This window comes from Panthera onca, chromosome A3 (assembly GCF_046562875.1).
Source record: "Panthera onca isolate mPanOnc1 chromosome A3, mPanOnc1 haplotype 2, whole genome shotgun sequence".
Classification (NCBI taxonomy): domain Eukaryota; kingdom Metazoa; phylum Chordata; class Mammalia; order Carnivora; family Felidae; genus Panthera; species Panthera onca.
This window is the reverse complement of record NC_138341.1, coordinates 90,430,374-90,444,743: the sequence shown is the minus strand read 5'-3', so window position 1 is coordinate 90,444,743 and position 14,370 is coordinate 90,430,374. Positions and strand designations below refer to the sequence as shown.

The 14,370-nt window shown below is 42.4% G+C and overlaps 1 protein-coding gene across 6 annotated transcripts in view; it reads left to right on the top strand.

Annotated features, from left to right (window-relative positions):
- The window catches only part of ENTPD6 (ectonucleoside triphosphate diphosphohydrolase 6), a 44,678-nt gene that overhangs the window by 13,732 nt on the left and 16,576 nt on the right, over positions 1 to 14,370 (top strand). For 5 of the 6 annotated variants that reach the window (XM_060610483.3, XM_060610490.3, XM_060610475.3 and 2 more), the window contains 7 exons: positions 362 to 438; positions 2,515 to 2,658; positions 3,789 to 3,864; positions 4,524 to 4,559; positions 5,461 to 5,549; positions 6,336 to 6,415; positions 7,069 to 7,133. In XM_060610483.3, the coding sequence (XP_060466466.1) occupies positions 362 to 438; positions 2,515 to 2,658; positions 3,789 to 3,864; positions 4,524 to 4,559; positions 5,461 to 5,549; positions 6,336 to 6,415; positions 7,069 to 7,133 (567 nt within the window). Of the gene's footprint in view, positions 1 to 361; positions 439 to 1,016; positions 1,077 to 2,514; positions 2,659 to 3,788; positions 3,865 to 4,523; positions 4,560 to 5,460; positions 5,550 to 6,335; positions 6,416 to 7,068; positions 7,134 to 14,370 lie in introns of those variants that run through there. The other variant, XM_060610518.3, reaches the window with a different exon arrangement.

Genomic DNA, 14,370 nt, shown 5'->3' with positions numbered 1-14,370 from the left:
ACTACATCCATCCTAGAACAGAGAAATGATTTTCATGTTTGCAGTTTGGAATCATCTGTCCTGCTCCTCTGTTAATTTCACGAAAACCATGTTAAAATTTAGCACTTTAGATGGATACAGTTTTGTATATAAATTATACCTCAGTAAGGTTGACTAAAAAAAAAAAAAAAGTTCTGACCAAAGCCTCAGGTGTTAACATTCATCTTGTTTATCTGAACTAAAGAGGCAGCATCCCAGTCACCCTGGGATTGGTCTGATTTCAGTCATCTGCTTTGAAAAGGGCAGCAAGCCATTGTTGTATATATTTATATATTCATGTATATATTTGTCGTGTACCTTTTTAAACATGTTTCCCCCTTAGAAACTCCCACTTTGACCCATGAGACCTTCAAAGCACTGAAGCCAGGTCTTTCTGCTTACGCTGATGATGTTGAAAAGGTAATTATTTTCTCTCACATCTGTTGTTCTTCACATTTGTCTTCCAACTGTGTAATCTGTTAAAGCCAGCTCCCTTTCTGTTGAGTGCAGTAGGCCTTCTTCACAGAGAAAAGCATCTCTGACAGTACTAACCTGGGAGATCTCCTGCTGTTTAGAATGATCAGTTGGAGGAAACTGGTACTGCACGTGAGGCTCAAGGAGGGCCGCTGCCCCCACCCTAGGGCCTTCCCCCAGCCAACACACATGCCACCCAGAAGTCTTAGTGTGGTTCAAAAACACAAAGCCTACAAACTTGACAAAAAGCATTATTTGAGGGGCGCCTGGGTGGCTCAGTTGGTTGAGTGTCCAACTTTGGCTCAGGCCATGATCTCACAGTTCTTGGGTTCAAGCCCCGCTCTGCTGACAGTTGAGAGCCGGGAGCCTGCTTTGGATTCTGTGTCTCCCTCTCTCTCTGACCCTCCCCTGCTTGTGCTCTGTTTCTCTCTCTTTCAAAAATAAACATTTAAAAAAATTGCTTTAAAAAAAAGCATTATTTGAGAGTTTGTTTTTGTTTCAGTTCCTCTGATTGAGGGTGACAAAAGTTGACTAACACAAAAAATTGAAGTTAAAAATGTATTATGTAAAGTCCACAAAACCAAGTAAGTGTGAAAGATTTATTTAAACTGTCAAACAATGATTTTTGTAAGCTTGTAGCTTTTATATTTTTTGAGTCCTTAAAGCTTATAGCTGCACTAATACTGGACACCTGTATTTCCACTAAAGCACTGATGAAACGGACTAGTTAGTGATATACCTATACATGCCTTTTGGCTCAAATATGTCTTAAAAACTGATGTATCATTTTTGCCCACAAGTGTCTCTTGATCTCAGTGAAGTCACACCCTGCTTTCCTGTGGCTTGGTTAAAATTGAAAACAAAACTGAAATGAGTGATGCTAGAGTAACCATAAGGTTACACATGATTAAATTAGGTGTCTTTAGAATAAACTTATAGGACTTTTAAACTCTTATTTGTTTTAGTAGGCAGTACACATTCAAGTGGGACATATTTCACAGCTTCACAGGGCAGACAATGAGAACTCTCCTCCCTCTCTAGTCCCCTCCAGGAGAGCTGGTGTCCCTGGTTTCTTATGTGTTCTTCAAGGGCTAGGTGATATACCCATGAGCAGATACATCTATATTCTTCCCCCTCCCCTATTTTTACAATAGAATGGCATTCACATTGTTGCATACTTTGTTTTTGTCCCTCAGCAGTATAACATGGAGAACATTTACTATCAGGATATGAAGAGCTTCCTTGATTTTTCTGGCAATGATATTGCAGTATGTGCGGGCACATTAAATTACAGAACCAGTCCCCTCCTGAAAGACATTTGGATAATGTCTAGCACTTTACTCTTAACGGTATAAGGCTGCAGTTTGTCACCTTATATGAACTTCATTACCCACACATGCAAGGGCATTTATCTCAGATGAATTCTTACAATGAGATTTCTGAGTAAAAGGAATGTATGTTTTCTTGGACAGACATTGTCAAATTGCCCTCCCCCACACCACCCCACAGCATTGTACCTATTGATAATGCCCAGAAATACTTTACCAAAGTTGTTTTGCCACCTATGCACTGACACAGGGCCCTAGCCAACTTTTGGACCTCAAGCATTCTGGCAGGTGTAAATGATTCCTCTGTGTAATTATTCATGGGATTTTAGCACCATGAGAGACCCCAGATTTCATTCATGATGTCCAGGAGAATCACAGCTCATCTGAGGTCACCCACTGGGGGTTGGTGATGGGGGCTGGGTGGGATTTTGGTTGCCAGAGTATAGAACAGCAAGACCCCTCTTGTGTGTGTCCTTATCCCACCATGCTCCACTGCCAAGGGTGTTTCTCTGTACTCACTTGGTCCCTGTTGCCCCTCACACCCACCAGCACCACTTAAGTCATTTTCTGCCAATTTGGAAAATTAGAAGAAAATGTATTTATGAGTTAATAAAACCAAAAGGGTTGGGGGAGCATCTGTGACCCTGTATGCTGATCTTTGACAGATTCTACTTTACTTTTACCACCTTCACAGAGTACTTCGGGAATTCAGGAATTACTGGATGTTGCTAAAAAAGACGTTCCTTTTGACTTCTGGAAGGCTACCCCCTTGGTTCTCAAGGCCACAGCTGGCTTACGTCTATTACCAGGAGAAAAGGCTCAGAAGTTACTGCAAAAGGTGATCTTATCCATTTACCCCTGGGGGCAGGGGGGGCGGAGGTGCATAGCTTATGATATCTGGAAACACCAAATATTCAGCCATTGTCCAAGCAGTCAGACGGGCTATGTAGAAGCTTCTTGAGGAGGAAAACACATCAAAATGTTAACAGCATCACTTTTAGCTGTTTGTGTTTTCTAGAATGAATCTGTTGTGATAACAGCAACTTTGTTTTAAAAATACATTGAAGCCTTTTGAAGGGCTTCCTTCCATGCAGACTTGTTCCTTGTAGAGGGCTGTGGAAGCCGAGTTCCTGACATTTCATCTCCAGCCTGCTTGTTCTCATGGAAACTGCTAGTATCCCTCTTGGTCTGATCCACAGATGTAACTGCTGAGGAGGCCTTTAGCCTTCTCCGGCCCTGTTCATTTCTCAAATGGCCAGGATTGTCCCCAGAACCAGCGGCAGCCCTGTAAAGGGGCTCTGGACCCTATCTCTAACAGGTGCCTGAATGGTTCTTATTGTCAGGCACATTAGGGAAACTGCTCTCAACAATATGGTCCCCTCATCCTCTGTACTGTTTCTAAACTGTGCAACTGCTAAATGATGAATTTTTGCACATTTTTCAAAGTCCCTTATAAAAATTACCTTGCATGCTCAAGTCAGATGGTGGGCCACAAGTGCAGTTGGAATGTGCAGAGTACTGAAGTTTCTGTGTGTCAATACTTGGTAAAAAAAAAAAAAAAAGGAAATACACCCAAATGCAGCTGCTCCTCTGCCTTCACCTTCCCTCTGTGGGACTGTCTCCTGAGTCCCAAGCTAAACTCTGCCTTGAGGGGTTTCTCGCCCCTCATCTCTAGTCCTAAAGCTGGGCAGTGTTTGGGGGCCCAGTAGGCTCAGGATGCCCCTGAGCAATTCTAGCCCAAAGTGGCTTGAAGACAGGGCTCTTCAGGGTAGCCTCTGCCAGCCCAGAGAATAGATTAAGGAGGATACCACTTGCCGAGGATTAGAGAAATTTAAAACAAGAGTTTTGTTACTTCACAGCAACAGCTGCCGTCCTTTGCTGTTTTGTCACCACCTGCTGAAAACACAGCATATTTGGGAACTTTGAGTCTAGATTCTGAAGGATAAAGACATGTCTCTTTACATTTAGGTGAAAGAAGTGTTTAAGGCATCGCCTTTCCTTGTGGGAGATGACTGTGTTTCCATCATGAATGGAACGGATGAAGGTAGGGTCTCCCAAGCTCTCTGTCCCTCGAGACAGGCTGTATGCAGGGCTGCTGTTGGCTTCCGAGTGGGAGCTTTCTCCTTGGTCAGACACAAGCAAACAAAAATGGCAGTCCCACTCAATTCACAGTTCTACTGTCTCAGAGGATCTTTGTGGGCCAGTGTTAGAGATGGGTTCTCATCTTGACCAGCTCCAAACTTGGCACAGATGAAGTTTCTGAAAACAAATCCTCTTCAGTTTTAAGAACATTTAGAGAGAATCCCCACTTGCTACCCTATTTAGAAGTTTGCTGTTACATTGTTATTGCTAAAAGAGAAAAGGTCAGGTTCCTCACCAGCCCCTGATTTTAAATATGACCAGGGGAGGGGAGAGCAACATTTGGTTCTCTTCCAAAAAGTGGAAATTGATGATAAAGAATAGGAGGGAGAGATACAACATTTGACAGAGTATTTATTGTTTTAGTGTGGTGTCTTCTAGAACAGTCTTCCAGAAGCTGTTGGTGACTTGATGACTGATTCCTCTTCCTGTAGTTGGTCTGGAGGCTGAGGAGTGATGGGTGCTCACTTCCAGCTCCTGGAATCTGAAAGTGGTCAGTTGAGTGCATGTGTTGTTTACAGCATCTGAGGTTATTCACATGCTGTCTGTGACCCTCTCTTATAGGCGTTTCAGCGTGGATCACCGTCAACTTCCTAACAGGTACATTCCTCCCCACCCGCCAGAAGCTGACAGTCCGCAGATGCCATTCTTGACAGCAGCAGCCTCATTTCTAGTCTTTAACCCCTTAGGGTTCCCCAGTGTTGCTACCCAAAGTAGGGTGTTGGGATGGGTTGGGGGCTCATCAGGGCAAGCATGGAACTTGCAGATAAAAATGCTAGGAAAAGCAGCTTCTCTGTACGCTTGGTTTTCACCAGCATGGCTCCAGCCTCTTGTCCTGGAGCCATACCTGCCTGGGACCCTGTCCTCTCATTTCTTAGGGAAGTCATGTATAAAACCAGTCATGCTTTCACATAGTAAATGTGGCGTATGCTCATCACCTTAGAATTGAATTCCTGTGCTGTAGACAGAACAGGGAACAAAAACATTAGTTCTTGGATCGAGGTGGCAAGTTGTTGTTATTCTTAGATTATTCTCAGTACATGTTGATTTTTGTCTCTTTATTGTAATTATGGCAAAGACTAGCGTGTGTGATGCATATATGAAAAAGAAAGAAACTTTGTGGCAGAATTTGCCCCTTGGGGTGGAGAGCCATGTTAGGGGACAGATTGGGAGTGCTGAGTTAGGGGAAGGCATGCCTCTGGGCATAAAGGGACATCATGGAAGTCTGTCTCTGAGGGGTGAGCAGTAGATAAGGGCAGGCCCCACTTCTCTGCTGAAGATCAGTGTCATCCTGTATTGTTAAAGCCACAGCCAGTGGAGCCACGTTCATGTCCCTGAAACATGTAGTGCATCCTTCCATAGAGATTGTTAAATACAGCTGTTTCTCTGTTCTTCTTTTCACTGAGGGGCCTGGCTCCTAAACTCTTTTTACTTTTTTGGCTGTTCTGGTCTAATTACTAACGTGACAGTGCTATTTTGGTTTCTATTCACTGTGCTCCAGGCAGTTTGAAAACCCCAGGAAGGAGCAGTGTGGGCATGCTGGATTTGGGTGGAGGGTCCACTCAGATCACCTTCCTTCCAAGAGTTGAGGTAACTGGTCTCTGTCACCCCACTGTGGCCCCTACCCCCCCGCCAAGGCTGCCTGTCCCCAAGAGTTGCAGCCCCTTAGGGGAGGCCCATAGAACTGGAGCCTCTGGGCCTGTGTAGTCAGTTCCTGTCCTGAAGCATTCACAGTTAATGCTTCTTCACTTGATTTTAACTCTGCCCAGGGAAAAAAAATGGAAATTTGGTCTTCAATGGGATAATAAATTAGATGCTACCTGGAACCCTTTGGGCCATAAGATGTGAGATGCTCCCCTTCCCCACCAGGGCAGCCAGAAAAGGGGCTATTAGTTAAGGGGCCAGTAGAGCTTGAGAGAGCTCAAGCCCTGTGTGATAGACCTTGTAAAGGAGATAAAAATGCTCTCAGTCAAGACCATAGTTAACTACAGTGCCTTCCTCACCAACCACTTTATTATTATTCTTAGTTTTCGGTGGAAGAACATTTAAATTTACTCATAATTGTCTTGATTGGGCCATATTTGTCAAAATGGTAAATATTGCTTATAAGGAGGAAAAACATAGTTTTTCATTTTGGACATTTTATTTTTCATTTGCTTGTTCCAGACTCTTTCATAACATGTGACTTAACAAAAAACTAATTTAATTGAATACATCTGTGAATACCCTGGTCTTTTTCTTTTTCTTTTCTTTTTTTGGATATGTATTTATTATTTTTTTTATATGAAATTTATTGTAAAATTGGTTTCCATATACCCTGGTCTTTTCAAATGAAAGACCAGCAGGAAGGATAGTGATCCTCACATTCTTCCTCAGGACACCCTCCAGACCTCCCCGCCTGGCTACCTGACGTCACTCCAGATGTTTAATCGGACCTACAAGCTCTATTCCTACAGGTTTGTTTTGGGAGTGGGGGCGGAGGGGTTGCCTGTCCAGGAGTATGACTCAGCCAGCCCTGTGCAGTGGCCAGAGCACCCGGTCACAAACAGGCCAGGCCCCAGAAACCCCTCTGCTGGATGCCCCACTGGAGGCTCTCCCTCCTCCTCCTCTTCTTCCTCCCTGCTATTCCTCCCTTCTCCTGCCTTCTCCCTGCTTCATTTTTCAATTCACCTACAGTAAAATCACATTTCTCTTTTTTGTGCTTATTCTCCTCTGCTTTGGAAGAGGTTTCCAAAAGGTGGGAAGAGCCCATGGATTGTGCAGGAATTTTCTCAGCCATCTATTTACTACGTGGCACCTTTAGTAGATTATTGGCATAAAGCACATGTGCTCCATAAAGATCAAGGCGCATCTGTGTTGTTCACTGGTGCCCGCAGCTCCTAAGCAAGCTCTTGTCAATTAATAGGCTTTCATTTGTTGAACTGAATGGCCTGAACTCCACAAAGAGAGGCTTCTAGGAGCAGAAAATCTGCTGCCTCGGCACAGGTTTCCTCCCTCTCCCATTTATTTTGGATCCAGGCCGGGTGACCATACTGGAGGTGGAGTTGAAGATGGCACCGAGCGCTTCCTCTGGCAGGCCAGTCCCTCACCTAGGATTGTCTTTCCACAGCTACCTGGGCCTCGGATTGATGTCGGCACGGCTAGCAATTCTGGGTGGCATGGAGGGGAAACCTGGTGAGTGGAATGAGAATTCAGAGCCCTCCTTGCTCAGCAGCCTTCAGGGGCCCTTCAGGAAAGGTGCTCCCACCCTCCACCCTCATAGTAGCCCGCTGGGCCCTGGGGGACTGGGAGAGCCCAGGAGGGATGCATATGGAGGGACGCACCCCACATCTTGTCAGTGGGCACTCTGATGGTGATGAATGGTGATGTGTTTTAGCTGTGTACCTGCTAAGTTATTTTTCAAAAGGAAGAGATGCTAGTGAAGTTATTTCTCAAACACTGAGCTGGGGGATTTTAGCCAAGAAACTGTATAATCATCACCTGTGTTTGGAATGGACTGGTTTTTAAGGATCTGGAGGGAACATTATTCTTCATGACAGTACAGGAGGGACCATGAGGAGGTGATTCTGAGGCTGCTGCCTTGGAGCTGGGGTTGAATTCCCTTATTCACAGCAATTCTAGTCTTATGAGAATGTCCCTCCATCTTCTCTTGCTCTGTGAAGGATCATTAAACATGGGCTTGGCCCTTCCTGTAGACATGGCATTGGACTAGAGATGGAGCCTATGTCAGATCAGGATGTTTCCTCCCAGGCCTTTTCTGATCTTCTCTGACTGGCCTGGCTGAGGAGAAGCCTGGTGCTGGCCACCAAGATACATGAACTCTTATGAGGTCTTAGGAGATCACTTAGGAGACACTTAGGAGTTTCCTGATTTGGGGGGCACTAATCTGATGCTGGCATTGGCCTCTCTTTACTGATGGCATCGATCAAGGCCCAAAGGCCTTGACCCATGCCTCTGGTCCAGAAGTGTGTGTGTGAGTGCACACCTGTGTTCCAGCCACAAGCCCTTCCCTCAGCCCTGCCACTCCCTGCTCCACACCCGCTCCCCTCCATAGGCCTAGCACTTCTCTGCACTTCTTCTAAGGGCCTGGTTGTTCTGACAGGTGGTAATGTTCAGCAGGAATTTTTGTTTTTCACATACATCTTATTTCAGTTCACTTATTTCAAATCCTAGTGTTCAACCTTATTATGGCATCTATCCCCTTTGCTGCAAACCAGAAACATGTCCATGTCTCAGGCATACCTGCAGACTTTGTTCTGGGACCAGAAAACACCTATTTAGCCAAGAAGAAGAAGGCAGGTAGCCTTGTCCATGGCTAGCCTTGGAGTCCTGTCATCTGCATGAAGTGCCCACTTGGGACACATAGGACTGTAACACCTGCCATGAAGGGTGTGGACAGCTCCTGCCCCAGAGGAGTCATCTCCATATTGTGTTATCTGTTGCTGCACAACAAGTACACACCAAACTGGTTAAACAAGCAAAAAGCAGTCATTGTTGTATCTCGTGATTGCACGGGCTTGAGCTGGGCAGCACCTCTTCTAGGATCCCTAGGGTGTTGTGTGGTGACACCTGGGGTGTCTGGGTGAATGTCTTGCAACTCAGTGCTCCTCCATGTGGCCCACCCCCAGCAGAGCAGCCTGCATTTCTCCCTGGCAGATCAGGAAGGAAAATGCCCTGAAGTCACATGCCATCATATCCTGCACATTCCATGGTGAAAGCAGCCCCAGGCCAGAATCAAGGGCAGACATAGGGACTCACTTCTCAGCATGCACATCCTCGAGGGGTGGCATCGTGGGGCCAGCCTTGGAGGCCAACCACCATGCTTCCTTTGCAATTTGTGGGGCCTCAGGTTTTGTCTTGTGGGGCAACACAGATGCATGGCATGATAACATTGTCTTGGCCCTGCCAGGTTACTCGCTGCCTCATTTGTTCATAAAATCAAGTAGTGTTGGCTCCCCTTTTATTAAGATGGTTGTGACAATTGACTGAATAGCACTTGACCCAATGCCTGGAACCTTGAAGCCCCTCAGTGCATGTAAGCTTGTGGTGGCTATGTTTCTAGAACTGATGAGATTTTGCTGCAACTTCTGTGATAGAAAAAGTCTTTGCCTCCCCTAGTTGACCTGGAATCCTTCCACAGGTCAGGTCTAATCTGGCAAAAAGAAGCATGTTCCTTTAGCTCTCCGATGCCTCCATTACTAGTATTAGGGAGGAAAATTTTTTCTTTTGGTCTATTAATTAAATTGACATAGATTAATAGGAGAAAAATTTAATTATGTATGCACAGAACTCCATAAAAATATGATACCCAAGGACAAGTCAGGCAATTGAGGCTTACGTGCCATTCTGAGCTAAGGAATAGGATAGAGGTCTAGGGCCTTAAAGGGGAAGAGGGCACAGTGAGGTCTGTGCAGGTCCCAACTTGTTTGGGGTTTGGGGCTTGGGGGTTACTATCTGCCTCATAAAGCAAACTAGAGCATTTGTCTTCTGGGAAGACAAAGTCATCTTCTCTGAAAAACCTGCTATATAGTTGGCTTTGGCATCTTCCAAGAATAGGGAGGCTGGGATTAAGGCCTCATGAGTCTGGGTTTTCAGCTGAGGTAGAGAGGGAAGATAGTGCTTATACCCAGAAAGTCCATAGTTGGGTGTAGTTACCTCTAGGACTCATTACTGTTAACCCCGCCTGGGTTTCATGACAGTCACAGAAGTGGATTACTTAATAATAAAATAATAAAAGTACAGTTTAAAAAGGTGAGGGGGATGGGCATTCACAAGACAATAGGAAGAACAGATGTTGGGTCATTAGATGTGTTTGCCCTCCCATACGGAGGTCATTCTTAACAACTTAACTCTGGTAACAGCTCTCTTTCTGGGCTAGACCCCCTATCTAAATTCTTTTAGTATTTAAGAGAAAGGTAAAAGTTTTTCTTGAATCTTCTGAGTCTTGATTATCTTTAGCTCAAAACATTCCACATGCCAAAGTGGCATATTTTGGGGTCATCTATTCAACTCCCTGTTAGTCCTACCTTTGAAATTTTTCTAAGAAGTTTCACAGTCCAGAACTCAAGCTAGTAGATTGTTCCATATCACTGAACCAGGCTCTTAGTCCTGATAACGGATGGGTTCAGTTAGATAGTTGTGTCTCATTTCAGGAGGCAGTGATGCAGGTGGGCACCCAAAGTTAGGCCTGTGGTGCCGGAAATCAGGTATTTAAGTAAAATACATTTCTGTGGAAATAAACATAGTGGTTAATGACTGGCAGATTGTAATCCTAGTTTCTGTTCTGAAGGCAGCCATTTGAGAAGCTTTCTAGATGTTCAGCCTGAAGTACCTTCAGACAGACTGAGGGCAGACAGCGGCAAACTGATAGGTTTTCCTGTTGCAGTTTGAATGTCTTTGGTGATCTTTCTGAGTGCTCTACATAGCAGCCGGCATGAAGATTATCCATATGTGAGCTGTTGTGATGATTCTCTGAAATTTATATCCAATTGTCCAGTCTAGGTTTAATGGCTTCAAAAAAGGGCAATTTAGCTCTCAATGATTCCAAGTCAGAGGTGTAGGAGAAAAACTGGAAATGTTAGTTTGGAGAGTTATAGCCAGCTATCCGAGAAGAGTAGAATAATGAGCCTCCAGTCCAGCTTATAGGCAGAAGATAAAACCCCAGAGACAGCAGGAGTAGAAGTGTATACTGTGGTTTCTACTAGCCACCCCATTTCTACCAGAGATAAACGCAGTAAGACTAATTTGTTTGCAGATTAAGTTTAGTTTCAATAAATTTGGTCTGATTACTTGCATAAGTGCAGCAAGAATAGGGATTGACCATCATATAGGCTCTTTTAATCCTCTTTGCTGGAACTTTCATAAGGAATCTCAGATTGAAGTTTTTAAAATGGCCTCTTGAAGCTAGAACCATCAAGCCAAGGCCATCAGACTTAACCTGCAATACCTATAGTTTAGGTGAATTCCTCTTTTCTTGAGGTGTCTAAAATATCATGAGGCTCCTGCACCTGCCAGAAAACATTTACTCACCTGTAAGCATGCTAGGAACCCTTCAAGCAAGAAATCAGGCCAGTTTTTTCAAGGTGCTTCATTGGCTTCATAACACCAGCCTTAGTTCCTTAAAATTGTCTGATCATGTCTGAGCTTACACACATCCTTCTCAAATATGACATTCTAGTAAAAACCTTGGTAATATAGCCAGTGTTTCCAGTTGTGTTCTGGAGACCCAGGAGAATGGATTCTTACTGAACTTAGACACGTAACTATATTGCCATGAAAATAAGCATATTCAGTAAGTTTCCAAATTCTGGAAGTATCACATAGGGAGAAAAAGTAATTGTTTCATCTTTGTTCACAAAGGTATATCTTACCAAGTTGTTGATAGCTTAAGAAAAAAGAGAAAAAATGTTTCCTTAAATCTGGAAAAACAAGGGCACCTGAGTGGCTCATTTGGTTAAGCAGCCAGCTCTTGGTTTCAGCTCAGGTCTTGATCTCATGGTTTGAGTTTTGAGCCCTGCAACGGATTCTCTGTCTCCCTCTCTCTGCTCCTCCCTGATTTGCGCGCTCTCTCTCAAAATAAATAAATATATTTTTAAAAATTTTTTTCTAAATCTGGAAAAACATAACAGAACAGGCAATATTTCAAACAAAAACTCATAAAAATTATAATTCTCCTCAGTTTATTCAGTTCCATGTAATTAGTACTTGTTTCCCTTAAATCCCGTTTTCTCTTTAGCTCTCAAAATTCTTACCCAGCCCGGTTTTATGATCATAAAGTTATCAGAAACCTGGACTTGTCAAAAGTCCTTTTCTTGAATGCTCCTTTTGTAGGAACACTTTTGCAAGAGTAAAAATAGTAACTGTAAGTGACTATTAAAATACCCATTGTCAAAGATCTGATGAGAGTTCATGGTAGTGGAATTGGCAAAGAGGTCTGGTTATTTCTGTGGTGTGCAATATTTTAAGGTAACAGAATTATGATACAACATTATACCAGGACATACCAGAATTTTAGGAATTTCTTAACAATTTCTATAATATGTATGTTAGTAACATTTACTCATATGTTATAATCTAAGAAGGCTTATCATCACTTATCTGACATGCTTCCCAGGTAATTTAACATAACAAATAAACTCAGTGTAACATCTCTTTTTATAGAGAGAGCGTATATTTTGAGATGTTATCCTTGCCCTCTTAAAAATCTCAAACTTAGTTGGAGGCCAAAAAAGAATTCATTTAGAATTTGATTTTGGAAATTTGTTAAAAAAAACCCACAAGATTTGTACACTTGACGAATACAAATTACTGATCACTATGAAACATTACTTATCTGTTTAACCAAAGTGACAAAGGTAAAATCCTTTGGGAGGGCAAAACAGAAGGTTACATAGTTGTGAGCAAAACTGGTCAAAGACCTGATAAAACAAAATTTTTTGATAAAACATAATCTTTGTTTTTGTAGGCTGGTTACTTAAAAGGTAACAAAAAGCCTTTCACGGTCTTATCAGGAACAGGCCAGTTACTAGTCCCAGAAAACTTTGTCCTTTTAGTAGGTGAAAGAACATTCAATTTTGGTTTCATATAAGTACACTACTGATTTTAAAGCTTCATTTTATAACCTAAATAAATTCATTCAGTTTTAGCCAACTTAACCACACAAGGTAAGATTTTATCTTTCCAGCTTTCCATTTAATTGGTCTTTATTCTTCTCCTGCCCATTTGGAAATAACCAGTTTTACCTGGATCAAATTTACTTTCTTTCTCCTTAACAAAAATGCATCTTCATACCTCATACCTCTTCTTACTGAAAGCACATTTTACTGTCTTTGCATACAGAGTTGTTTCCCTTATTATTGCTAGTAATTTTAGTTACATATATTAATTAGAATTAACTCTTAGAACCCCTAAGAAGTTAACAGTTGTAAACTACGTCACACCAGCATTGTTTAGATTGGCAAACTTATGAATACATTTAATAATTTCTAGGGGTGTCTGGGTGGCTCAGTGGGTTAAGCTTCCAACTTTGGCTCAAGTCATGATCTCACCATTTGTGAATTTGAGCCCTACATCAGGCTCTGTGCTGACAGCTCTGTGCTGGAGCCTGCTTCACATTCTGTGTCTCCCTCTCTCTCTGCCCCTCCCCCCCCCCCAAATAAATAAACAATAATTCTTAGAGACATATGCTTCCTCATAGCACAATTTTTTTTTTCAGTATGGCATAAGATATGTTTACTCATGATCCAAATACCTTTTAGTTCTTCTGTAAAAGGAAATAAAAGTGTCTAAATCTATGTTCAGTAATTAATGTTCCAGTATTTTCTCTTAATTAGAAATGGTCTGGATAGTCAGTGAATTTAACTTAAATCATCATTTAGCAAAAGTTTAAAGCTTTAGCTTATCCAAAAGATTTGGGAAAATTTTTTAAGTACACATACCATAAAACATAATTATTGCAGAAAAGTTCACCTAAAAATCTCATATACTACTTGTATCTATTTAATTTACTTGTTCTTAACAACTGTGTTTAGACTGCTTTATGAGACCTTAGACAAAGTCAGCCATCATCCCAAGCTATTTTTCTGGCTGATAGATTTTTGTAAAAGATGGCATGAGCTTATTTGACCTTAAGTAAACCAAGGTGGAATAAAAGTGATATAGTGCTATTCATAGTGATATTCATATTTCATACTAGTAACTTTTTTTTTTTTTAATTTGAGAGGAAGAGAGAGAAGCTTGAGCAGTTTTCCATGCTCAGCATGGGCTCAGTCCCACAATCCTGAGATTGTAACCTGAGCTGAAATCAAGAGTTGAGTCAGACACTCAACCACTGAGCCACCCAGGCACTCTGCCATACTGATTAACTTCTGAAGACCTGCCTGTTTTAATCAACAAACTTAAACTAGTTTTTATTTACTCAAGGTTAATACTAGATCACATTAACTTGAAAACATTTGGGTTAGTTTCTTTTTTTTTTTTTTTAAAGATTTTGTCTTTGGGGTGCCTGGGTGGCTCAGTCAGTTGAGTGACTGACTTGATTTCAGCTCAGGTCATGATTCCAGGGTCATGGGATCAAGCCCTGCATCTGGCTTTGTGCTGAGCCTGGAGCCTGCTTAAGATTCTTTCTCTCTCTCCCTCTGCCCCTCCTCCTCTCGCAAGTGTGCATGCTCGTTTTCTCTCTCTCTCTCTCTCTCAAAAAAAAAAAAAAAAAAAAAAGAATAAAGTATTTTATTCCTTAATTTTTTTTAAGTAAATTCTATGCCCAATGTGGGCTCTAACCCATGACCCTGAGATCAAGAGTCACATGCTCCACTAACTAAGCCAGCCAGGCATCCCTAGTTTCTGCATATTTTTGAGAATTCAATTTATGTAAACACTTCATTTCTTTAAGCCAATTAAATAGAGCTCTCTT